The 26080-nt window shown below is 38.7% G+C and overlaps 1 protein-coding gene across 6 annotated transcripts in view; it reads left to right on the plus strand.

Annotated features, from left to right (window-relative positions):
- The window catches only part of ATP8A1 (ATPase phospholipid transporting 8A1), a 231874-nt gene that overhangs the window by 33590 nt on the left and 172204 nt on the right, over window positions 1–26080 (plus strand). For 5 of the 6 annotated variants that reach the window (XM_019413074.2, XM_019413084.2, XM_019413061.2 and 2 more), the window contains exons 2-5: window positions 998–1112; window positions 2364–2463; window positions 3629–3727; window positions 10888–10933. In XM_019413074.2, the coding sequence (XP_019268619.1) occupies window positions 998–1112; window positions 2364–2463; window positions 3629–3727; window positions 10888–10933 (360 nt within the window). Of the gene's footprint in view, window positions 1–997; window positions 1113–2363; window positions 2464–3628; window positions 3728–10887; window positions 10934–26080 lie in introns of those variants that run through there. The other variant, XM_019413094.2, reaches the window with a different exon arrangement.

Here is a 26080-nt window from a genome sequence, read left to right on the forward strand (position 1 = left end):
TTTGTGAGTTCGAGCCCCGCCATCAGACTCTTTGCTGCCAGCCTGGAGCCTGCTTCAGATTCTGTATCTTCCTCTCTCTGCCCCTCCCCTATTCACACTCTGCCTCTCAAAAATAAATAAACATTAAAAAAAAAATTTTAGGGGCGCCTACGTGGTTCAGTCAGTTAAGCATCCGACTTCAGCTCAGGTCATGATGATCTCACTGTCCATGAGTTCGAGCCCTGTATCAGGCTCTGTGCTAACAGCTCAGAGCCTGGAGCCTGCTTCAGATTCTGTGTTTCCCTCTCTTTCTGCCCCTCCCCTGCTTGCACTCTGTCTCTCTCTCTCAAAAATAAACACTAAAAAACAAAAAAACATTAAAAAAAAAGAAACATAAAAAGAAGGAATGACCCTGAGATGACTTGAAATGGTCTTAAGAAATTTGAAGCTCTTTATGAACATAAATTGCAGTTAGTGGAAAGATTAAGATGATTACAGTGAGTTGTGGTCATATCAGAACATGGTGGTTGCCTCTGTAAACCTTAATGTTTATCTTGTTTCTGTCTTCACCCAAAAAGGAAAAAAAAATCCCAGAGAGGTATTAAATATGTATACTTAAGTTTTTTAAATATATTTTGAATTACCTCTGTCTTATTCTTCTTCTCTAAAACTGTAAGGTAAACTAGTTTAAAATGTTTTGTTACTTTTGGATGGATTCTTACATAACAGAAGGAAATAAGTTGACCATTTATGGGGGAACAATGAGTAAGAATTTGCAAAATTTGCAAAGATTTTAAAATGGGTCAGTTTTTATATGATTATTAAATGCTGACTTTTAGTTGAAATATTAGATGTGGGGATTTTCCTTTTCTATTATGAAAGAAACAAGAACACCAATCAGGGAGAAGCTTATAGCTCTGAACAAATTTTAGAATCTCAAGTAGTTATGAAGTATGTTGTGGTCTGGATGATAAAATGAAACGTTTCTTATTGAATCAAAAGACTGTCTCTCTTCAAGGTTATGAGAAGACAGATGATGTTTCAGAGAAGACTTCACTGGCTGACCAGGAGGAAATACGGACTATATTCATCAACCAGCCCCAGCTGACAAAATTCTGCAATAACCAAGTCAGGTAGGAACTGCCAAAGATGGCTTGTCAGGCCAGCCATCACAGCGACACCCGATAGGCCATTTCTCCTCTCTGGCCGAAACAAAAATGCTCACCAAGAGCTTTCGGTGAAATCGGTTCATATTTGAGAACTTACTGGAGGCAGTGTGAATTTGCTGTTTTCTGCATCCTCTAGTCAATAAGGAGATATTAATAAGAATCTGGAAGCTGGAAGGAGGTAAACAGAAAGGGTAAACAGCCATACCCTACCAACTGTACCAATTCTATGTATAGTGTCTGCATGGTGAAAGCTGCTCATGGGTAAATGCCTTTGTCGTAAAGCTGTTACAAGAAGGAGTGGTTATTGTTAGTCAGTTATTTGGCTAACAAAATTCAAGATTTGGTAAGAAGCCTTTGCAGTCCCTCACCAAGAACTCCTTTTGGTTAAATAGTCTTTAAATTCTGGCTTTTGATAGCTGTAAGATTGAGTATGGTGCTGAGGAATGGAGGGCTGTTGCGTTCCTGCACTGGTACATTTGCCTTCCAACAACAGCATAAAAATTATCACCGTTGTAAACACTGTTCACTGAGTGGCCTCTGGATGGAGTGAGTACCCCATCACCCCTCTCACGAGCCCAGTGTTTCTCCAGTGGCCAAATTCCTGGATTTGAGAAATAACCATTTAATATTAATAGTTACAGGGGCGCCTGTGTGGCTCAGTCGGTTAAGTGTCCGACTTCGGCTCAGGTCACAATCTCAAGGCTCGTGAATTCGAGCCCCACGGTGGGCTCTATGCTGACAGCTCCGAGCCTGGAACCTGCTTTGGATTCTGTGTCTCCCTCTCTCTCTGCTCCTCTCCCACTCACACTCTGTCTCTGTCTGTCTCTCTCTCAAAAATAAGTAATATTAAAAGAAAAAGTTTCTGGCCTTGCTCAAATTCCTGATTTTTTGGTAAGATTTTATTTTTTATTAGTGTATTATATACTCTCCTAACTAAAGTTGCTTTTCTTTGTAAGCTACTCCTAGTATGTTAAAAAGGATGATCGGCCAAAGAGAACAAAAGAGATTATGCAGAAAAATTAAACTCTTACTACTTAATTAGATAAGTCTTTTCATTTACTTTCATCTAGGTTAATGACCATTTGCAGTATTCTCCCAAGTTGAAATAGAGGGCAGCTGTCCATCTCATTTTTTATATGATAGTAATAGAATTTTGTAAATGTGGGTGCTAATTATGGATTAATTTTTTATGCTACCTTTCATTTTGTTTTCTAGCACTGCGAAATACAACATAATCACCTTCCTTCCAAGATTTCTCTACTCTCAGTTCAGAAGAGCTGCTAACTCATTTTTTCTCTTTATTGCACTGCTGCAGGTAAAGTCATGTCATAAAACTTTAGTTCAAAGTCAAGTGTTCAGATATTAATAAATGTTTTTGTTAAGCCCATGACCCATCTCCTGAAGCGCATCTAAAACACAGAGAGACAAGCTGGCTGGGGTGGACATTTCCAACTCCTGCTGCAGGCGATATCAGAATTCCACTACTTCTTCAAGCCTTTTGATTCATTTTTGTCAGCTTATTTTTAGCATTCTATACATTCAATGTGGCAGGGAGGACATTTGATGGTAAAGAGGGAGGGAAGTTTTTCTTCAAATAGTAATTAAATATTAATTTATTTTAGTAACAGTAATAGTTCTGAACCTTAGAATATAAGAATTACCATTTTAAAACATTTCTTTTTGGGGTGCCTGAGTGGCTCAGTCAGTTGAGCCTCCAACTTTGGCTCAGGTCATGATCTCATGGTCCATGAGTTCGAGCCCCGCATTGGGCTCTGTGCCGACAGCTCGGAGCCTGGAGCCTGTTTCAGATTCTGTGTCTCCCTCTCTTTCTGACCCTCCCCCGTTCATGCTCTGTCTCTCTGTCTCAAAAATAAATAAACATTAAAAAAAATTTTTTTTTAAACATTTCCTTTTGTAATTGAGTAGTAATTCAGGGAAAACAAGTTTCATTGTATTAAAAAGCATACATTCATTGTAAAAATAATAAGAAAACACAACAAAGCGTAAAAAAATTAAAACTATTATTTTTCCACCACTCAGAGACAACTACCCTAAAATTTGGGGTGTATTTTCTCCTGGCCATCTTTCCCCCTGCCCCTCCCAACCCTAAATATTATTTATTCATTTAGCCTACAAAAAGAAGATCGTATAATACATATGTTTTACATTCTGCTTTAACCATACAGCAATGCGTGGCTATTTTCCCATGTGGTTCAGTGTGTTTTTAAAATATCAGTTTTAAAGATGGTATGGTATTAATTTAACTCCCCTACATACAACAGCTTGCCATGAAGCGAGCTATCATGTTCTTCCAGCCACTTACTAGATACGAGCCAATTGCCTCACCCAGTGTTAGTCTGCCGTGAGAGTAAAATCACTGAAGCATATTTTAAGAGGCACTAGGACGGGGTTGTTTTTAAATATGTTATAAACTTGCTGGTTCTCACTGGATTTCTTCCCCCCCCCCCCCCCCCAAATAGCAAATACCTGATGTATCACCAACAGGTCGCTACACAACACTGGTTCCTCTGTTATTTATCTTAGCTGTGGCAGCTATCAAAGAGATAATAGAAGATATTGTAAGTATTTGATTTTTTTCATAAACAAATGTGATGGTTATTTTATATACGTATTTTTATACATTTTTCTTTAAGTTTAATTCTTGGCAGAGGCTATTTAAAATGCTTATTCAACTTAAAAATATGTAGAATGTATTCTGGAGCTCATTCCTCTTAGTTTCTACAGTTTTATTGTTACAGACCACTTGTTAGAGTGTTCTCCATGTTTGTAGTTTAGTAATAAAAGAAATTAATTAAAAACATTTTTTTAGTGTTTATTTATTTTTGAGAAACAGAAAGAGTGTGAGCAGGGAAGGGGCAGAGAGAGAGAGGGAGACACAGAATCCGAAGCAGGCTCCAGGCTCTGAGCTGTCAGCACAGAGCCCAATGCGGGGATTGAACTCACGAACTGCGAGCTCATGACCTGAGCCAAAGTTGGACATTTAACCGACTGAGCCACCCATGTGCCCCAAGAAATTAAATGTAATAATTGGCTTGGAGAGAAAACTATATTTGAACATTAATTTCAATTATGCCCAGTTTTCAATTTGAACTTTATTTCAAGTTAAACATGGTACCCTCCAAATTATCTAAATGTAAAGGGCTTTTAATGTATTTTTAATTTATAGGCATGGTTTTTACTTTATTAAATACTTTTGATTCCTTTTCATCATTAGTAGTTCTAAGTTTCCTTTTATTTTCTTAAAAGAAAGTACCAACATATATGCTATTTTTATTATTATTCTGTAGTAGCTGAGAAAAGAGGAAGTCCATTTCCCTTTTATAGAATAAGTTCCCCCGGGACGCCTAGGTGGCTCAGTCGGTTAAGCGGCCGACTTCGGCTCAGGTCACGATCTCGCGGTCTGTGAGTTCGAGCCCCGCATTGGGCTCTGTGCTGACGGTCAGAGCCTGGAGCCTGTTTCAGATTCTGTGTCTCCTTCCCTCTGCCCCTCCCCCGTTCATGCTCTGTCTCTCTCTGTCTCAAAAATAAATAAACGTTAAAAAAAAAATTAAAAACAAAATAAAATAAAATAAGTTCCCCAAAATAAATTCAGACTTTTCTTTTTTCCTCTGTTTTACCGTTATTTTAACTACCTCAGTTGAGGAAGCGAATGTATTTTTTCCTATGCTCTTTAAATACTTGGCCAATCTGAAATGACTTTCTGTCAGGCCTTAGGCAAGTCAGATGGTAAGGTGAGGAAAGGCTGAGACATTCTCTGGGAAGCTCCAATTTAAAGTTGCACAAACATTAATATTATTTCTGTAGAGAATCAAATTGGGAACTCATAAGAACGCATGAGCCATAGCTTCACTAGACTCATTTGAAATGGGTCAAATGTCCATTTGAAGCATCAGTCTCAAAAACCTCCAAGTGTCTAGGAGTATAGACAGAGGTTGTCTGTTTGCATGTCTGTAAAACATCACTATCCTCTTCCCTGGAAATAACATGCTTGAAGGGGACCACAAACTGAAAATGTCAGGGACTCTCTTTTTACCTGTATTGTTCCACACAGACTTCCTTTAAATCCTTTAAATTGTACTTGGATTTGGCAGTCCATAAGGATCGGTCTTTACTATAATTTGTCACTTTCTTTGCTTTATGTAGTCCCTTTTCTCTCTTTGACATAATTTTGATTAAGCATAGGTTATTTACTAGACATTGTGCTGTTGTTTTTGTACATGTTTTTCCCATTTCATTTCTTCAGTACCTTTAAAAGTTGAATATTAATCCCGTTTTAAAGGTAAGGAAACTGGGGTTTAGGGAGGTCATGAGCCTGTCCAAGAACGCAGTTGGGATCAGAGCTCTGTCTCATCCAGTGCTCCTCTATATTGTGGCAAGTCACCAACAGTAGGATCGATCACATTTATTGAGCTTCTGGGATCCATGTGCTGGTTCGATATCCTTTACATTTTTAAGTCTTACAGCAACTCTTTAAAGGATTATTGATATTGCTCCCATTTTACGGATGAGGGAGAGGAGGCATAGAGGAGCAAGGTCACTTGCTCAGGGTCATCCAGTTAATAACTGGGGCTGTCAGAATTCAAAAGAAGGCAGTTTGGCTCCAGAGCCCTGCATTATCATCCCTGCTGTAAGCTGCCTATCTTTCTTCTTTTCCTTCTAACAAACCTCTAAGTTCTCTAGCTATGGTTTTTAGAACCCCTCTCTATGGAAACGTATAAATATTATTAAAAGGTGAATAAAATATTATCCAAAAGGTGTTTTTCTTTTAAATAGAACTCTTGTTGGCACAATGTAATAATTGTGTACTATCAGAAAGCAGCTTTCCAGGCAATTCCTGGAGGATATAATAATACTTGTGGGGAGAAATAGTATTACGTGGAGTGCTTTTCCAATAAAATCATTGTTAAGAAATTGAGTAAAATAGGGGCACCTGGGTGGCCCAGTTGGTTAAGCATCTGAGTCTTGATTTGGGCTCAGGTCATGATCTCCTGGTTTGTGAGTTCGAGCCCTGCATTGGGCTCTGTGCTGCCAGCATGGAGCTTGCTTGGGATTCTTTCTCTCCCTCCTTCTCTGCCCCTGCCTTGCTTGTGGGCGCATGCATGTGTGCTCGCTCGCTCTCTCTCTCTCTCTCTCTCTCTCAAGGTAAATAAACTGAAAAAAAAAAAAACTGAGTAAAATAAGTCCTTAAGAATGGTTTAACAAGACATTTATGTCAACTTGTAAGGTGATAGAAAGTTTGAAAAAGTACTCCCTAGGGGGAAAAAAAATCAAATGGTTTAGATGATTGCCCAAGGAGTATCTTTATCAGTAATGTATCTTTATCAGTAATTGCAGTGAATACATATATTTGTCCATTCCTTCAATGAAATGTATGAAGCAGTACTTTGGTGCCAAGAATTTACTAGGTTACTTATAGGATGTGCTGAACTTTTGTTGCAGTAGTAATCATGTCCCAAATATCAGTGGCTTAAACCTAAGTTTCTTTTCACGTACTCAAAGACACTGCAGGTATTTTTTCTGGGAGGAAGGGAGGGCAGGACGCACCATGTAGTCACTCAGGGATGCAGCTGAATCAAGGGTCTACTGTGTGGAACGTTGGTGGTCACCAGAGCAGAGGGAGAGAGAATGGAGGTCCAGAAGTTTTTGCCCCAAAAATAAAGCACATCACATCTGCTTACAGTCTGATACCAGAACTAGTGACAAAACAAAAAGGAGGCTAATCTCAGTGTCCATGAAAATAGAGGAGAACTAGATAGTGGTGAAGACCAGTAATGTCTGCCACTCTTTCATCAGTGAATAAAACACAGCTTACATTACAGTAAACCTTCTTTTATATTGAACACTCCAGGTGAGACACCTAAGACTTATGCACCCAGTGCATTTTAACACCTGATGCTTTGTCCAGCTCAACAAAATGCAGTTTCCTGTTTTTAATGTGCAGGTAGCAAATGACATAAATACCTACTTGAAAATATTCTGAAATTAGTGGAGAACTTTTCATTTAAAAAAAAAAAAGCATCGTGTCAAATGTCAACTCTTATGATAAGGGTCAAGGTTGGTTGCTAAATGATGATATTCACCACAGAAAACATGCCTTCTTTGCTATACACTTGTTAACTTAAGCTCTGATCAACTTTATTCATTATAAAACAGATGTTTTTTTAAAGTCTACAATATTCAGAGACCAACTACTGGGAATGTGTTAGTGAATAAAAGTAGCCATGATGGAACTTGCAGCCCAGTAGAGGAGACAGACAATCAAGTAACCACACCGGCTATCAGCTATCATAAGAATTAAATGATGCACTGGGGCACCTGGGTGGCTCAGTCAGTTGAGCGTCCGACTTTGGCTCAGGTCATGATCTCGCAATTTGTGAGTTCGAGCCCCGCGTCGGGCTCTGTGCTGACAGCTCCAAGCCTGGAGCCTGCTTCGGATTCTGTGTCTCCTTCTCTCTCTGCCCCTCCCCCACTTGTGCTCTCTCTATCAAAAATAAATAAAATTTAAAAAAAATTTAAACAAAAGAATTAAATGATACACTGAAGTCCTTAGAACAATGCCTAGTTATAGTAAGGTGATGAATAAATGCTAACTGTATTGTCATCATCCAAATATCCTTTTGACTAAAATATAGAAAATGGATTGTAAGGAAAGAGAGGATTTGGGTAGACTAGTTAGAATAATATTCTGGTAGTTGCTATAAAAAAATGAGGTCTGAGACCGAGTGGTATTGTAGATAAAGCAATACAGAAAAATGAATTCTATATATATTTAGGAGTAGAATTGACAAGACTTATCACCATCCAACATGCTTATTTTGTTCATATTTTCTCTCCAACCACTAGAATGTAAGCTCCATAAAGACTAAGAGTTTTGTGCTTTTTCACTGCTGCATCCTCAGGGATGTTACCCTCAGTAACAGGGCCTGGCTCATATTGTTTTGTAAACATTATTGAATGAATAAGAAATAGATTGGATGGAAGTGAGAAGGAGAAGAAAATGCTAAGGTTAACCCTCAAGTTCCTGGTTTGTGCAAGTAGATGGTATGTGGTTCCATGTCTGAAACAAGGACCACGTCTTGGGGGTTAAAGTCCTAGATTGCTTTTTGGTCATAGTTCAAGATGCCTCTGAGACTGCCAGAGGGAGATGTCAAGGAGGCAACTGGATATAACCATCTGGAGCTCCAGTGAGAATGTTGGCTGGTAAATATGTATGTATCAATTATAATTGAAACTGCAGGTATGGATGAGCTGAGCCAGGGAGAGAGTATAGAATAAGAAGCGAAGAGGGCTGGGTATAAGCCTTGAACAATTCCATCACTGAGTAACAAGAGAAGAGACAAAGAAGGGGCCAAGCTACAGATGGAACACCTGGACAATGATGTGATAAATGCTTAGGAAGCAGGAGACAGCTCCCAGGAGGGTGTGGTCAGCATTACGTACTTAAGTATCCTGAAGTTCATGGCACTATTTACACAGTAGTTTATTGGTGCACTGTCAACTAAATATTGATAATATTAAATAGTTCACGAGCCCTCAGTGACATTAAGTGAATTCTCGTTATAGGACAGTGGAGTTATTTGAACTCACAGAGTAACTCCATTAATATTCTTTGAACTGTTCATTTTAGAAGGAATAATGATCTGTTTGGGATTAAAGATATGATCTTTTTACAGTACTAAGGTTAGAACCTGCCTGTCTGGCTGGATCCTTATGTATACTCAACACAATTGTTTCTTGCAAGCAACCTAATTTATTCTGTGGAGGGAAGGCTGAGGAAAGGGCTGCTCCTGTACAAGAATTCTCTGTAGATGGAAAGTAATGTTTAGGATCTCCTTAGGTTTCACTAAGATTAAATTTCCTGTTTAAGTGGAATGTTTCATTAATTAGCTTTTATTTGTCTCCTTCAGTTGGAAGTCTAACCATTGTCTGTCATAGATATGCATTGTTTTGGAAGTATTTGTACTTCATTCAAATATCTAAATTTGCTTTGGACCATTATTTTGGACCAAAATTTATTTTGGGTTACTTTCTAATTTTCTTAAGATCATTGCTAACAAGAGTATGTTAGAGTTTTATCAATTGTAAAATATTCTCTACTGATTCTACAAATTTGAATTTTTTTTAACGTTTACTTATTTTTGAGGGGGGTTGGAGGTGGAGAGTGGGAGACACAGAAACCAAAGCAAGCTCCAGGCTCTGAGCTGTCAGCACAGAGCCTGACGCGGGGCTTGAACTCAGGAACAGCAAGATCCTGACCTGAGCCAAAGTCGGATGCTCAACTGACTGAGCCACCCAGGCGCCCCTAATGCTACAAATTTAAACAAACTTTAAAAATTCATTTAAGAACATTTGCTGGTAAATCATAAGCTTACTTTTGGAAGCAGTAATTTGCCTAATGAAAGTCTACATTATTCCAGTTTTGTTAGTGAGTGTTTTGTTCTGAGAAAGAATTGTAGTGTGTTCCTACATATGGATATGGCAAGAATTATCTTCTACAAGCCTTCCACAGAGGCGTTTTGAATGCCCTGTTTGCACTTTGTACAGTTCAGTGGCTGATTGTTTGGCTAAACTGAGTTCACACTGCCTGCTATTATGTCATCCCTCCTGAGTATTGCTGTGTTTGGGAGGAGGGCTAATCCACAACTCTGGCCTTTTCTCTTGGAGAGTATTGTCATTTGTGTACTGTGATTCTAAAAACTGTATTTCTTCTCAAATGAAAAAATTAGGAACTCAGTTGTTTTATGTGCATTCCAACCCCCCTTAAAGTCATGTATATGCAGCTAAATCTGACCTTGAGCTTTATATGATAGAATCTTTGAGCTCAGAGTTAGTTAAATTCAACACTTTCCTGCAACGTCAACCAAGGCTGATGTGTTACACTTGATGCTGTAAGTTTAGACAGAAGCTATGAAAAACCTCTAGTTGAACCATAGACAAGATAGCTTCCCTTGGCCACTCAAATTCTCACCTTTCCTCTGACCTTTAGTTTCTTTTACTCTCTGCTCCAAAACCTTGGCTTATGTGACTCTTCAAACTCACCCACTTAGACTTAAGCTAACACACCTGTTTACCTTTTTTTTTTTTTTTTTTTTGATGCTTTTAACAGGAAGGAGAATAGGATATCCTGTGATTAAATGGTTTATAATGGGGAGAAGGGACCATTCAGAAGCAGTGGATAGAAGAAGCTTTATGAAAATGGTATATGTGTTTGGTTCTAGTCATTGGCAGACATCAGCATGCCATTAAATTATGGAAGATGTACTTGGCCTAATTAGATAAGGAATTTCATAAGAAGCTGAAAATACTTCAGTACCATTATTAAACGGTAGTTATTACAGATAATTCTCTTAGGCAGTTGCCTTTTTTAAGTGAATTATTTAAGTAAAAGGCTAAATCAGCCTTTTCTAGTACATTAAAATTTTAGTCTTACCTGTATAATAATGTAGGATGCTTCTGAGGACTCTACTCTGTGCTCCCAGAAGAGGAATACTATGTGAACATTCTATGGATTGTGTTTTCAATTTTAAAATTCCCACATACCCTCTGATTCTTCTTATCGGCACACCCCAGCATGCTTATAAAATTGATATGGGTATAAAAGGATAAAAGCCTTGAGAAACATAAATTAAAAGAAATATTTTTTGTATAAAGATGCTACTTTGTTTTATTCATCTCATCCACTTTTTCACAGTTTTTGTTTTTTGCTTTTAAACTTTAGAAACGACATAAAGCTGATAATGCAGTGAACAAGAAACAGACACAAGGTAGGAATTTTACATTTTAATTTCTCTTATCTGTCAAATACACTCTGGTAATATATATAGGTCACATCAATGAAATGTAATTCAATTGAAAATACCTAAATACCTTGTATCTCTTAAGTTTTTGTTCCAGGGGAGACTCTTTTTATCTTTTCTTTTTTTTTTTTTTTTGTAGTATTTATTAGCATAATACTTAAATTCACATTAGAGTGATTTACAGTAGTAATACTTTTGAAAGATAACATTTTTAATATGCGTAAGTGCCTCATAGCAATGCATTCCCGAGTACTGTCCATGAAATCAGTTGTGTTTAAATGCTGCAAAATGTCTATATTTTGTTAGTGATCAATAGATGTTACTCTAGGTAAGATTTATAGAAAATAATCAGATGTGAAGCTACTTGTTAAAAGGCATGTTGGAAACACTTTGTGTTATACTGTACACACAGATGATATATGCTCCAGAAATAAATAAAACAAAAACCAGGCCAGCTTCTGGGAAGTACATGGCATTTGACCTGGCTTTTTTGTTGTGGGTCTCATTTTGACACAGCAAGAATCAAAATGACCTCTCACACAAGTAAATAGACCATAATGCTCTTATATTCTTAAAAAAAAAATACCCAGGATCACGTGAAATAGACACCTTAACCCATCCCTGAGCTTGCCCCATCTGAGAATCTCATTTTTCTCTGAAGTTTCCTAATGTGATGAGGAACAGTCATGTGTGCCCAAATCAGCTGGTGATTAAAAACAGTATTTTTATACTGCTGTGATTTTTATGGGACTCTGCCAAACACCCTGCTTTTCTTCCAAAGGGATCATCTGCTTTTACCTTCCACTAAAGGGATTATCTGCTGATTTTTGATACATTTGTGAAAGGTACATTAATTAAAGTATCCTCTAATACGTTTACAAAATATTTACTGAGCTTATAATATTTATTATGGGACATATGAAAAAGTGTAAGATGGGAACTATATAAAAGCCCAAGGGTAAAATATGCTCTTGTGTGGAAAATGAAAGTTTTGGCATACATGATCTCAATGTCTCTGTAGATTTTTGTGGCAAATAATGGTTCCTATGTCAAATACTATATGGGTCCAAGAGAAGGAAAGGAAATTGTGGGGTAATTTGAGATAGATCTTGAGTTTTGGGGAACACTTTGGATGAGCAGAGGCATCCAAATGGGGAAGATATTACATGTGTGTTGGGAAAGAAGGAACAGACGTTATCCTGAACAGAGATGAAAAAGGCTTCTGGATTGCTTTGTTGAACTGTTACCAGATTGCCAGATGAAGAAAGGAGATTCATATCAAAGGGAAGCAAACACATGATTAAAAAATAGGGTCAAGGTCAAATTTTCCAGGGCCTGAATGAATGCCAAGCCAAGGAGATTCCAACTTCTCTTGAGTGTACTGAGTAGCTATTGAAGGTTTACAAGTGGAAAAGAGACAGGATGACCATCCAGATTAAAGTTGAAAGAACAGAGTGGAATGGAATAGGAAGCTATTAGAAGCCTGGGGACAAAGTACTCCAGGAATTTGGGTGTGAAGAGACAACCATTGGGAATTGAAAGGGGAAAAAAAATCCACACGTTACAGGTTCTGGTATTTTGGACAATGTGAGAAAATACATTTGCGCTTGTTGCCATGTTGCTTAGAATATTCAGCAGCATCTTTTGAACCAAAAATATGTAACTGGTTTTTTTTTTTTCCAATACATAGCGTATCTTGTAGCAAAGGGCTATCTTCAGGGACTAGCAGTTATTTATTTTCAAGTACTGGCCCAAGAAGTCAACATTGAAGAGCAGCCATCATAGCTAAGATGATTGTAGGCTACCACACCTTGTACTGATGGGTTTTCCAATTTTCCAGGTACTACCTACTGCCGGAAATACTCACTTTTCTCTCCTATTTAGAGAAAATATTGTTTCTTGGTTCATCAGTTTATCCTGGATTAACAAGATTAGCTCTCTGGCTAAAAATGAAGAAGAGAAAGCTTCTGTAGTGACATAAAACTCATGTCAAAAATAAAATATTAGAGCTTAGTAGTATAAAAACCACTTCAAGTCAGCAGAAAACTTGAAAATTCTATTTCCAAGAAACTATGGCTCTTAGTTTGATACTTGAATTTATTTTCTGAGGGAATAGACTTTTCTTTTTTTCCTCTTTGCCTAGCTGAATGTTGGTTGTCTTTTTGTATTGTAGTTAGTTAATAGGAGGTAACAGAAATGTTTGAGTAGGATACTGTTTGCTGTCAGATAACTCAAACTGCTTGATATAAAAGCCATCTGTTGTCATTAGACCAGAATGAAATTCAATTTGCCTTCCTGAATTGGAGGCAAGAATGGGTATAGGAGTGGGAAGGGGGGTATTTTTGAAAGATAATTAATTTTTGACAGACATTTGAAGTATTTAACTTAAATTTTCATTTTATAAATGTTTCTCAAGACCATGTAATATTTAAGAGGACACCATTCTGTCAGATTCAAATATTAATCATATATTCTTACAGAAATAAATATTTTGTCTCTTCATTTTACATTGAAACACTCGAGAGTGACTTTTATCTCTGTCATTCCCTAATGACTTCAGAAATATAAATTCATAATTTCATTTACAACATTTTCAACCATTTAACTGGAGATTGTCTGATGCTTAATTTTCATGAACTAATGATTCCAAGCAGGGATTAAATTACGGATTTAGGACCTAATGCATGACTTCATAAACTTTACATTTTGTGTCTATCATCAGTACTTACGGGAACAAGGCATTTCTTGTCCTAGAGATAGAGAAGTTGCTTAGGTAAATGGTTCAGTGGGCTGGCCAGTGCAAAACTGCATGTTGGTCTCTGAGGTCCTGGTTGCTGAGGGAGAGCAGTGTAAATTGATGGCCAGAGGTCCAGGGAGGATGAGTGAGTCTTTGAGTTTTGTGGTTCGCTCCTCCCAATAAATTGTGATTGCTTCCTGTGTTTTTGTTATGTGATGGTTTGTGTGTACTAGGTAGGTGGGCCCTTTTACTCATCTTTCTGTTCCCCATGTCTCTTAGCTCAGGGGCCTGCCTGTATGGATGAATGAACCACTCTCCATCTATAGACTTGAGTACAGACAAAAAGCAATAAGAGACTAGAAATGAAAGGAGCCGCCTTAGAAATTCATTATCTGGGCTATAAGCAAGATGAAGAGCAGTGTTTTCAAAACACTGTGTCCCAGACTGTTCTGCAGGCACTGATAAAATGCTAATGTGACAGAAGCTCTTGCTGCCTCTGCACCTTGTCTGTTGAAGCCATCATATCATCGTTTTACTCTGCTTTGCCTCCTGTGAACACAGTACTGGGTCCACTTATCACTTGCATTACCCAGAGCTCCAGAGCACTGCTCCAGAACAGGGCATTCAGAATGCCCTGGTTTTCTTTGCATCTAAACTTACCTTCATTTTCTCTGATTTCTTCCTCTATATTTGAACTCACGGTATTTGATATACCTCACTCCATGTGTATACACACACACACACACACACACACACACACACACACACACATACACACACTGGAAGCAGTCTCTCATAGTTTTCCCTAATCTGGGTGGTTTTGCCAAATTTAGCTTGGCAGGAATTTGTAGAATATAAATTTGTTATTATCATTATGATACGTAAATTGAAGGCAATCTCTGTATGAATTTATTATAGTGGTTGAGCTGCTTCTCTTTTGAATACGTAAACATATATTTGAAATGCTATTGTGGCTAGCATGCCAGCATTTCAAGTGGAACACTAGTTTCACACAAGATCACATTACGGACGCCTGGGGAAAAATGGGGTTCAGGTGCAGACTGAGAGAGATATTTAGGATCTTAAAATTAAAAAATCCCCCAATGAAACAGATTTGCTTTTTTAAAATCCCAGGTTTGGCTGTCTTCCCTGAAGGGTGGAGTGTATACCTTTCACAGGGGAGAATGGATGGGAGCTACCTGTGACACCTGGCAGCCCATCAGTCACCTGATCTGATGCCATAGTTGAACAAGGACCACCAGAAATTCCTAGTTAGATTGTTTCATACATTGCTCTATCATGTAGCAGACATGAGATTAACTTTTTTAAGGTTTACTTATTTTGAGAGAAAGAGACAGAGTGCATGAGCAGGGGAGAGGCAGAGAGAAAAGAGAGAATCCCAAGCAGGCTCCAAGCTGTCAGAAGAGAGCCCAACATGGGGCTTGAACCCATGAACCATGAGATGACCTGAGCTGACGTCGAGTCGGAAGCTTAAAAGGGACTGAGCCACCCAGGCACCCCTAGAGTAGGTTTTTAATAGTTGTTTTTCAGTTTTAATGTAGAAAAGGACAACAACAAGTAGGCATGTAGCTAAAAATAGGAGATCTCAGCTTTACTTGTGTCTTCCTTCCCTGGAGCTACATCAGCCTTTTCAGAAGTGGAATTGAGTTGGTACTGGCTGATAGCCACTAAGGGGCTTCTTCCCTGCAGGGCACGTAGTTGCCTGTCTCCCACTGGAAACCATTTCACCTTTAAAGCCCTTTGTGAAAAAGGTGTTGAGTTGGCCTGGGTGGAATATGTTTCAGGACGTTAACCCTGAAACGGCCTACCATCAGGCTGAATCCATCTGGTTAAGTTCATCCCATGCTAAGGGACTTAAGGTAGTACCACTGTCCTGCTTGTTGAAAAAGCCGGAGTGCTGCCTTTTTGTCTCCCTGGAGGTCTCCCCACATCTGGTCTGTGCAGTAGGCCTGAACATATACTCTGCCACATGTGCATTGTCTTACCTATAAATAGTTCCTAGAAACTAGTGCTTCCATGATCTTAAACATCGGGCTTAAAAATGGAGCACATGTATGGCCTAAATAATGTTTTCAGACACTTGTAAGACTGTTAATATTTTCAAACTGTCACAAAGATCTTAGAGTTGTATAAATTGAACTGGTTAGGTATTTTCAGCAACAGCTCTCGATGGAGACCAGGCATTTATATGAGGGGAATACAACCCCAGATTGTCTTCCATTTGTCCCATAAATAAAAGTTGCACACTGAGGAGCAAAAAACCACTGAGGAAATTTAGGGCCATTGTTAAAGAGGAAAAACAGGTGTGAATCAAAGTTCGAACATTAGTTATTTCACTTGAGTAAGTCCTCACCGCGAATCCACCTTGTATAAGACCCAGTGCAGAAAACACAGAAAGAAACCAGTCTGCGTTCTTGTTCTACAGGAAATGATGATCTGGCAGAGACATAAGATGCCCACTAATACTATGATACAAGATCGAAAAACTGGAAGGGACCAAATGAGAGAGGTGGGAATTCCAAAATGTCATTTTCCAGGCTCGTGAAGGACGAGTGGGCTTTCAGTAAACAGAGCTATTGGAATGGTAGCAGTGGGTGATTCAGGAGGAGGTGGGAAGGCCTGAGATGTATTCTGGGAAATAGTCTATTTCAGCTAGAGCATAAGATACTTGTCACAGAGCAGTGGAGGCAAGCATTGGAAGGCAAGTTAGGGTCCTTTTCTGGAGGCTTTTGAAAACCAGCGTGGAGAAGTTGGAAAGAAATACTGAAGAGCATGGCTAGGTTCCCAGTTGTGCTTTTGAAAGAAGAATTTGGGGTGGTGCGGGGAGCAGACAGATTAACTTTTATTTTTTAAGTTTAATTTATTTTGAAAGAGAAAGAGAGAGTGTGCGGGCCAGTATGTGGGGGAGGGGGAGAGAGAGAGAGAGAGGGAGGGAGAGAGAATCTCAAGCAGGCTCTATGCTGTTGGTACAGAGCCCAACATGGGGCTCAATCCCACAAACCATGAGATCATGACCTGAGCTAAAATCAAGAGTCAGATGCTTAACTGGCTGTGCCACCCAGGTGCCCCAAGAGATCGACTCTTGCTGAATCAAGGAGAGGGGTGGGGCAATGATGACAGGAAGGCACAGGAAAATGCACAGCGAACAGATCCACCTGGGCTCGGCGAAGGAGAAGGAACCTCATCAAGCAGCAAATACCACCGAATTAGACTGTGACACCCACTACGTCCAGCATTTAAGAAGTCGTGAGTCTTCCCGGGTGCCCCAGCTCTAAGCTGCAGAGCTAGAGCCTGGCTGCAAGAATGGTGGGATGGATTGATTACTGCGGCAGTGGAGGGAGATCTTTCCTTCAAGGAATTGTTCAAGTCAGTGAGGGAAAAAGCGAATGATAGATGACTCTGTGAGCAGGATTGAGGGGAAACATTTTGAGAAAAGGGGATTGCTGATCCTCGTGCTCTCTGATCACATCATCTCACCCATATTTTCGTTTTTATAAGTCACTGGTCAAAAACAGCTTTCTGGGAGATGCCCCTAGAGTTTCTGTAGGCCTCCCCAGGGGCCCCAGGATTTCATTCTTAAGAAGGTCTCAGGAACACTGATGCTGCCAGTGAGGCCCATTGTTACAAGTTTTGTAAGTGGGTAATGGAAGTGGTATCACCGATGGAAAAGCCATATATAGAACAGGGATAAGAGCAGAATTCAGAAAGTTGCTTTTGTCTTTTGTGTTGGTGGACTCCAAGCAGATTGTTGCTTGACTTGCCTTTTTTTTTTTTTTTTTTAAAGTTATTTATTCTGAGAGAGAGCGAGTGCACATGCAGGAGAGGGAGAGAGAGAGAATCCCAAGCAGGCTCCTCACTGACCGTGCAGGTATCACACAGGAGAGTTTTGTGCAATGTCAGCTTATGCCGCAGAGAGGTTTCTGCCTTAAAACTGTCTTTGGAATGCAAGGGTCTACATAGTGACTGAATTGATGCTTTAATATGGGTATGATGGCTTTCTTTCTTCGCGAAGCTCAAAGGCACAGTCTCAGCACTGCCCTGTCCTCCTCAAGGCACTGAAACTCCTCTCTAATGCCTACAGCCAAGTAGAAACCAGAGTGTACCACGTTTTCTGTGGTTTCTCCATCCTCTGTGACCTCGCTGGTGCCCATCATCCTTTCGGATAACTCGCCTCTTGTTACCCACTTAAAGAAGTAGCATGATTGCCCACAAATGGCACCCCAGCGACTTTCAGTAACAGCCCCAGTGATGAACTCTTTCATTTACAGTGGTGACAGCTTCTCTCTGAGAAGCCCAGTGTTAGACTCTTAAGTGAGCACCTGTACCTGTGCAGCGTTTGATTGGGTCCTGAGAGCCTGCCAGTTTCTCCAGGGCCTTTGATGAGGGAACTCCCAAGGGACTCTAACAGAATGTTTTCATTTCGAAACAGAAATCCATTACAACAAAGCTGTTAAGGAGTATCCTGCTAAGTAAAAACAGGTTACATTTGAGGTATTTGTTGAAAGTCTGAGCTCTCTTCTGCATGCTGTCAGACTAATTAGCCTGGGTGAAAACTGTAGCAGGTGTATTTGGCTGGAACTGCAGAGAGAGGAGTTTTGCATTTAAAGGAATGAGCTAGGGGTGCCTGGCTGGTTCGGTTGGTTGAGCGTCCAGCTTCAGCTCAGGTCACGATCTCATGGTTTGTGGGTTCAAGTCCCACATCGAGCTCACTGCGTCAGCACAGAGCCCGCTTCAGATCCTCTGACACCCCCTCTTGCTGCCCCTCCCCCACTCATGCTCGCTCGCTCTCTCTCCCTCTCTCAAATATAAACATTAAAAAAAAAACTAAAAAATGAAAAACAATAAAGGAATGAGCCATTAATGCACCATAGGACAGGCCATTCTCAATTCTGCCATGGCTTGCTTTCAGCCCCCTTCACTAGGCATCACTAATCATCCCCACAGCTCACCTTCTTAAACTCTGATATTCTAGAGGTATGGGGTAAGTACTTTGGGTGCCGGGAAAGCTAAAAGCTCAGAAAAGCACCCAGCGTAATTTCTCACTTCCTCTAAACGTGGTTGGAGCTGGGTCAGAGGAGGTCAGTGATTAAAAATAACTGCGTTGTTATTTCAGTCACCAGCATAATACACGTGATATTGCTTATTTTAATTGTTCTATGGTTGGGTGTTTAGGAACCAGTTCTGAAGTAGAGACAAAGTGAATTATATGATCGACTTTTATCTTTAGCCAGTATTCAAGCCTTCATTTGTACAGAAACATTTTATATGTCATGAGCTGATTTTCAATTTCCCCAGAATTCTGTATCCTAAGATGGGTCTAGCCTCAAGTTTGAAGAAACCTATGCACTTCCGGTCTTTATTTCTGGTTCTAGTTTTATAGTTCAAGAACAAAAGAAAGGGAAAAGGAGAAGGTAGAAACCTATTCTCAGTTCTCACAAGCCTCCAAATGATGATGATGCTGTAGGTCCCTGGACCACTGGTTGAGCAGCGAGGGTCTGTAGTACATTCAAAGCAATGTTACCGCACTGGGTTAGAATTCTAACTCAGTGTAGAGACATAAAGGTAATTTACACTTTGACTAATCCAGGCCATTATAGCCTTCAGAATAGATAACAAATACCCATTTAGATTGCCAAAAACCAAATGATTGATAACAATTTGCACTTGTCTAGGTTTAGTCAGTGAACTTCATATGTTGCATGTGAGAGTATAGATTGCACATGATTCTTGGGCCGGTAATGTGGTTTATATCTGATGTCTGATAAAAGTACAAACACAAATGCCCAGAGCCAGCAATCTTCCTCTTAGGATCCTGTCCAATAGAATACAGTCATATAAATATATTTCGGTGTTGTTTGAGGTGGTAGGGAAAAAAAAGAAATCAGAATTTCCATCAAGAGGAAGATAGTTGAGGGACGCCTGGGTGGCTCAGTCGGTTAAGCATCTGACTTTGGCTCAGGTCATGATCTCACGGTTTGTGAGCTCGAGCCCTGTGTCGGGCTGTAAGCTGTCAGCACAGAGCCTGGAGCCTGCTTCAGATTCTCTCTCTCTCTCTCTCTCTCTCTCTCTCTCTCTCTCTCTCTCTGTCCCTCTCCTGCTCGTACTATCTTTCTCAAAAATAAACATAAAAAAATTTTTTTAATAAAAATTAAAGATAGTTAAATACATTAGTGTGTAGCTGTTGTGTAAACCAGAATTGTTTCACAGCTGGGCTGAAATACCCAATGCTTATCTCTGGGACACCTGGCCATGAGCAGAACAAGATGCACTAGCTGGTGATTTATAAAGTGCTGTCTAGGGTTTGAAACTCCCCTAGAGGCACCCAAGACCCGCTTCTCTACTTAGTTTAAGGATGTGTATAGATTGATGGCTTACTTGGTTTATCCTGTTATACAGTCTGCTTTGGCTAATTGACTAGGGGCTATAAAAGACCTCTTGGAAACTTTTCTCCAGGCTTCCTTAAAATTAAGATTTATTGTACATTTAATGGAGGTTCAAAATCTGTGTCCTAGATGAGTGTGAAGAGACCCTGGAGAACTGTGCCTGGAAGTTTCTCAGACTCCTGATGCTTCCCTGTCCTTTCATGTTTCTGCTGCACCATATCCTCTCCCTTGATAAAGCTTTTTGTGGATATGTTCTACGGAGTCTTACAAGACTGTTCAGTTAGCTGACCCATTGTAATGGATGTATCCATGTAGTGGCTTGTTTTTCAAAACTGGCTCATCTCTGTGCTTTGTTCTGAAAGCATCTGTGGCATGTTAAGTGGAAAACCAAGCTGCAGAGAAGTAAATTTTTAGAGAAAAGAAAACAAAAGTCCATATGTTCATGTTCTTTTTTTAAAGTTCATTTATTTATTTTGAGAGAGAGCAAGTGAGCAGGGGAGAGGCAGAGAGAAAGGTAAAGAGAGAGAATCCCAAGCAGGCTCCATACTATCAGTGCAGAGCCCAACATGGGGCTTGAGCTCATGAGCCATGAGACTGCAATCTGAGCCGAATTCAGGAGTGGGACACTTAACTGACTGAGCCACCCAGGCACCCCCATATATTCATGTTTGTCTAGAGAAAGGTATGTGACGATGCATCAATTAGTATTCCTCAGCTGAAGAAAGTGGTATGTGATGAGAGAATGTCAGCTCACCTGTTATATAGCTCTATCTGGCTTGTTACAAACTTGCATTGATTTTATAATTGATACAAAGCACCGTCCACTGAATATGTATTTAAAAGTTTCTTAGACGTGCACGTTTTTGCAGCCAGCCACATCTTCCAGTGTATCTCTTCAACGATGAATTTTGAGGGAACGTTTGGGTGGAGGCAGAGAGCCCCTAGGGGGTAGTAGGAGGACAGGTGGATTGAGAGTGAAGGAAGTGCAGAAAGGTCGGTTAAGGGAAGGAGGTAGATCAATTCAATTGTGCAGAAAGAAGCCTTGGGAGCAAGGATGCGAGGAAGGAGCAGAGGGAAAAGGGGGACATGAAGCAGGTTTGGAGGATTGTTTTCCATGGTTCTGTGAAAGTACTACAGGTTTCCACCCTCATTAGTGGAGCAAAGACTCCCTGGCTGGTCTTCTGAGTTTGGGAAGCCTGTTATGACACTTCCATCCTGTTCAGTGGGACCCAGTAGAGTGGTTCAGGGCTATTTTTAGATGTGAACGAACAAACATCTGCGAAGTGGCAGCATTTCAAGGAGGGCTCGTTTAGATTACAGATCTGGAAGGGGTGGCCTGGAGCTGACATCAGAGGACACTCATGTTAGTGCATCCGATGGTTACATAAACATTTCCAACTGCTCACGCTGGCTATATATATATAGTCCATACACTGGAATCATTTTAGGAACTTACAAAACTGAGAAGTCTATTTTAAGCAAGTGTTTAAAGAGTTCATTGGCACCGTTTAATATAGCTGTTTCTTATTGAGTTATAATTCACATAGCATAAATTCATTATTTCCAAGTATACATTGGTTTTTTCATGTATTTATAGTTATACACCATCACCACTGATTCCAGAATATTCTCATCACCCCAAAAAGAAACTCCATACATATAGGCATTAAATCCCCACTCCTCTCTTCCACAAGCCTCCAACATCCACTAATCTACATTCTGTATCTATGGATTTATCTATTCTTGGCATTTTATACAAATCAGATCATACAATATGTGGCCTTTTATGTCTGGCTTCCATTTAGCATACTTCAGGATTCATTTTGCTGTAGCATGTATCAGCATTTCATTCCTTTCTATGGCTCAATAATATTCCATCATGTGGATGTGCCCCATTTCATTCAACCATTCATTAATTTATGGGCATTTGGGTTGTTTCTACTTTTTGGGTATTATGAATGAATAATGCTACAATAAACATTTGTGTACAAGCTTTTATGTGAACATATGTTTTCAGTTCTCTTAGGTACATACTTAGGTGTGGAATTTCTGAGTCATATGGTAGCTATGTGCTTAACTTTCTGAGGAATTACCAACTTGTTTTGTCATATAGCTCTTTTGTAAACATTGTGTATCTGTTGTTTTTAACATGGGACTTACTGGGGAGTCAGGGTTGTATCTTTAGTAAATCTATGTAACCATTACTGAGGCTTCATATGGTCCCAAACACATTAGTGAATCCAGCTTTCCATCCAGCAAGTATTCACTGAGTGCCTTTGTATCACTCTTTTGTAACACGGGGTATTCAGCAGTGAACAGAATAGAAAATGTTCCCATTGTCACAGCTCTTACAGCCTTGGGCAGGAGATGGCCCTTACATAAATTGTCTCTCAACTAAATACATAGTAGAACTGCCTTAATACTCTGAAGGAAAAGTGCGGGAAGCTTATTTGGACTTGAGGGGAGTGGTAAAGGAGTGGGTGTCATGAAGTGTCCCTTGAAAAGTTGTGTTAAAGCTGAGATCTGGAACTTATGTAGGAGTTATCTAGGTGAGGATGGAGGGAAAGAAGGTTCCAGTCATGGAAATGTGCAAAGGATTTGAGGCAGGAAACAGCATGTTGCTTTCACCGCAGGGTATGAGGGGCAGAGGGAGCTATGGGAGGTGGTGGTAGACTAGACAGGAGCTGTTAATCAAAGGCCTTCTAGATGTTTGGACTTGTTTTATGAACCAAGGGGAGCCAGTTGAAGAGTTTTGAGCAAGGGGTGACCTCATCGTTTATATGTATATTATATATGTATATTTTATATATATTTATATGTATATTTATATGTATATAATATACATATAAATATATATAATATATTTATATTATAATTTATATTATATTGCATATATATGTATATATATACATATTTTATATGTATATAATATACATATAAATATATATAAATATATAAAATATATATGTAAATATATAATATATAAATATATAATATATAAAATATATATATAATATATAATATATAAATAACATAATATATATATCGCTTATATATATAAATATATATATTTGTGTGTATGTAAGGATATGTGGACTGATACATAATAATCCATAGTTGTACAAATATAGATAATCATTACATATAGTTATTATAGCTATGCTATAGACACTAAATTTGAACGAGATCAGGAATGAATGTGGGAAACTAATGGTGAGGCTAATGCAGATCTCTAGCTGGGGGCACATGATGGTTGCTTCAAGTAGGGGTGCTGGTGTTGGTGATGGTGGAGGAGATGCCGAATTGGAGATGCTCAAGACATAGAATCAACAGGAAATTTTTAGTAGTAAAACGTCTTCCTAATTTTCAGTGATTTTTTTTTTTTTTTTTTACATAAGAGCAGAAGAGATTTTAAAAATAAAGAGATGAACAGTGAGGCATATGAGAACAATAAAACCACCTCAAACAACAATATAGCATCACTAATCAGGAGAATTTAAGTTTCTTAAAAGTATTGCTACAAAAACAGTGAGAAAACCTTATCTAAATTAATAAGTAAATTTAACAAAATTACCAGATAGCAAGGTCATTGTATGAAAGTTTAATTCATTTCTATAGACTACCAGTGACCAGTGGGAAATGAAGTAAATATACCATTTACAATATAAGAAAAAGTTATCAAATATCAATAGATAAATCTAATGAAAGACTCCTATACAGTAACCTACAAAAACAAATCTGAGAAAAATTAATGAAGATGTAAATAAATACAGAGATAGAGGTTGTCCAGGGATTGAAAGACTCAAGCCCCACATCAAAAATCTCAGGAGGTATTGTTTTAAGAATTAATGATTTGATTCTAAAATTTATGTGGAAATGCAAAGGACATAGAATAGCCAAAACTACATAAAAAAAGAACAAAAGAGAAGATTTACTTGATGTCAAAACTTGCCATAAAGTTACAATAATCAAGATGGCATGTATTGTGAAGATATGCAAATTGATCAGTAAAATAAATACAGAGTCTAGAAATCTATCTAGTACAGCACCACGTTACTTTAATTAGGAAAATGTAAAATCTTTTTTTTTTTTAATTTTCACCTTAAGGAGAAATATATGTTTTCTTTCTCCAGATTTTTATTTAAATTGCAGTTAGTTAACATACAGTATAATATTAGTTTCAGGTGTAGAATTTAATGATTCGTCACTTACAGATAGACAGAATCTCAGGTACACACATACTGTATGAGTCCATGTATACGAAATGTAAGACTAATCTATGGTGACTAATTTATATTTGCCTCTAGAGATGGAGGGATGGATTGTAAAAGAGCGTGAGGGATCTTTCTGAAGTTTTACATGTTGTGATGAGTGGTAGATTCACAGGTGTTTACAGTTTTCAAAACTCATTGAACACTTAAGATCTGTACATTTTGTTATACCTCAGTTAATAAAAGAAGACCTCGTAGGCATGAGCCAGGCAGTTGCCCTAAATAAGGGAAGCAGGCTGGGTATGAGAACACAGGAAACCATGAATGCGGTGAGCCCCATGGAGAAAGGTGGCCACTGCTCTGTTCGAGGCTTAGACGGGAATTGAGTGACCTTCTGAGCTTTCCAGATAAGCTGAAGTCTTCATTTTCATGCCAAATTTCAATTCTAGAAATATTGGGCACTGATTTTTTTTAAAAACCTAAGTACTGCAATTGAGAGAATATATGAGATAGGATCAGAAGAAACTAAATGGCAGTAAAGGACTCTGGCTGCTGTTGAATAATATTTTTCTAATTTAAAATACTGCAAATTTGACCCCATTATGCAGTGTCAGTTAATCTTAGTTATAGTTGATTTGAGCAGCACTTGGCCAGCTGTCTTTGTTGAGAAGTGTACTTACTATATTGTAGCTACTGGATTAAGCCATTAAAAGGCAGAGCCCTCTCATTTATTCTTTATTCTTTGTAACAACTAATTGTGAGAAAGACACTGCTAAGCAGCGACAGACGACATCTGTACCCGTGGCCTTTTACTCTGTCTCATGCCCTGACCCTCTTGTACTCAGGGAACAGCATTAAGGAGCAGGTGTAGTCCTGGGATCAGTTTGATAAACTCTGCGGGCATTAGAGTTCTGTTTTAGAATGTAGTGATCACTTTTGGATGCCTGAGGTTCAGATCCTTGACCCATAACTGTACGATATTGCAAAAATTGGAACTTTAACTTGGTCATATAGTTACAGAAATTGTACTGGAAATATTTTAGTGTTAGCTCTTCAACGTGGAATTATTATTGTTTTAATTTAATGAAGTGGATTCACCAAAATGCACTGTAGGATATTCGTTGTTGGACTTATTCATTTCTTTAACAAACATTTGAGTGTCTTACTAGGAGTGCTGTGAGGTACCATGAGAAAATGAATAAGACACAGCCTTGTGTTCAGGGAATTTTGAAAAGCAAAAAAGATTGTATTTACATTAAACTAATTTATATCGTAATACTGACTGCAAGACCTGTTGGTATGTGACTAATGCTGTTTTTGCTGTTTAACATTTTGGAGGTTATTATCATTGTGATTTACCTCAGAGGGCTCAGGTTTCAACTTTTCTAACATCAAAAGAATCTGAATCTAAAGTTTTGTACCTATCAATTATTTCTCCTGCATATATTTACTGAGTAGCTCCTTTGCACCAGGAACTGTGCTGTTTCCAGGGAATATTATTAAATGGTGCAAATACTGGCTTTGCCCTCATGCAGTTTACTGTGGGGATAATTTGTTGACTGACCTTGACCTATTCCTTAAGTACTAAGTGCTGTACTTTCTACCTTGCATTATTATCTTTACTGTTTTTTTTTTTTATTTTATCTTTTAGTGTCTATTGGTATATTCAATATTATGCCACAGACACATACTGGGGATGAAAAAAGATGTACTGAGCAACATTACTGCTGTGAAGCAATAATAAGACACTAATAAAGTATCC

Source organism: Panthera pardus, unplaced genomic scaffold (genome assembly GCF_024362965.1).
Source record: "Panthera pardus isolate Hobbes unplaced genomic scaffold, ASM2436296v1 HiC_scaffold_13, whole genome shotgun sequence".
In the NCBI taxonomy this organism is placed as follows: Eukaryota; Metazoa; Chordata; class Mammalia; order Carnivora; family Felidae; genus Panthera; species Panthera pardus.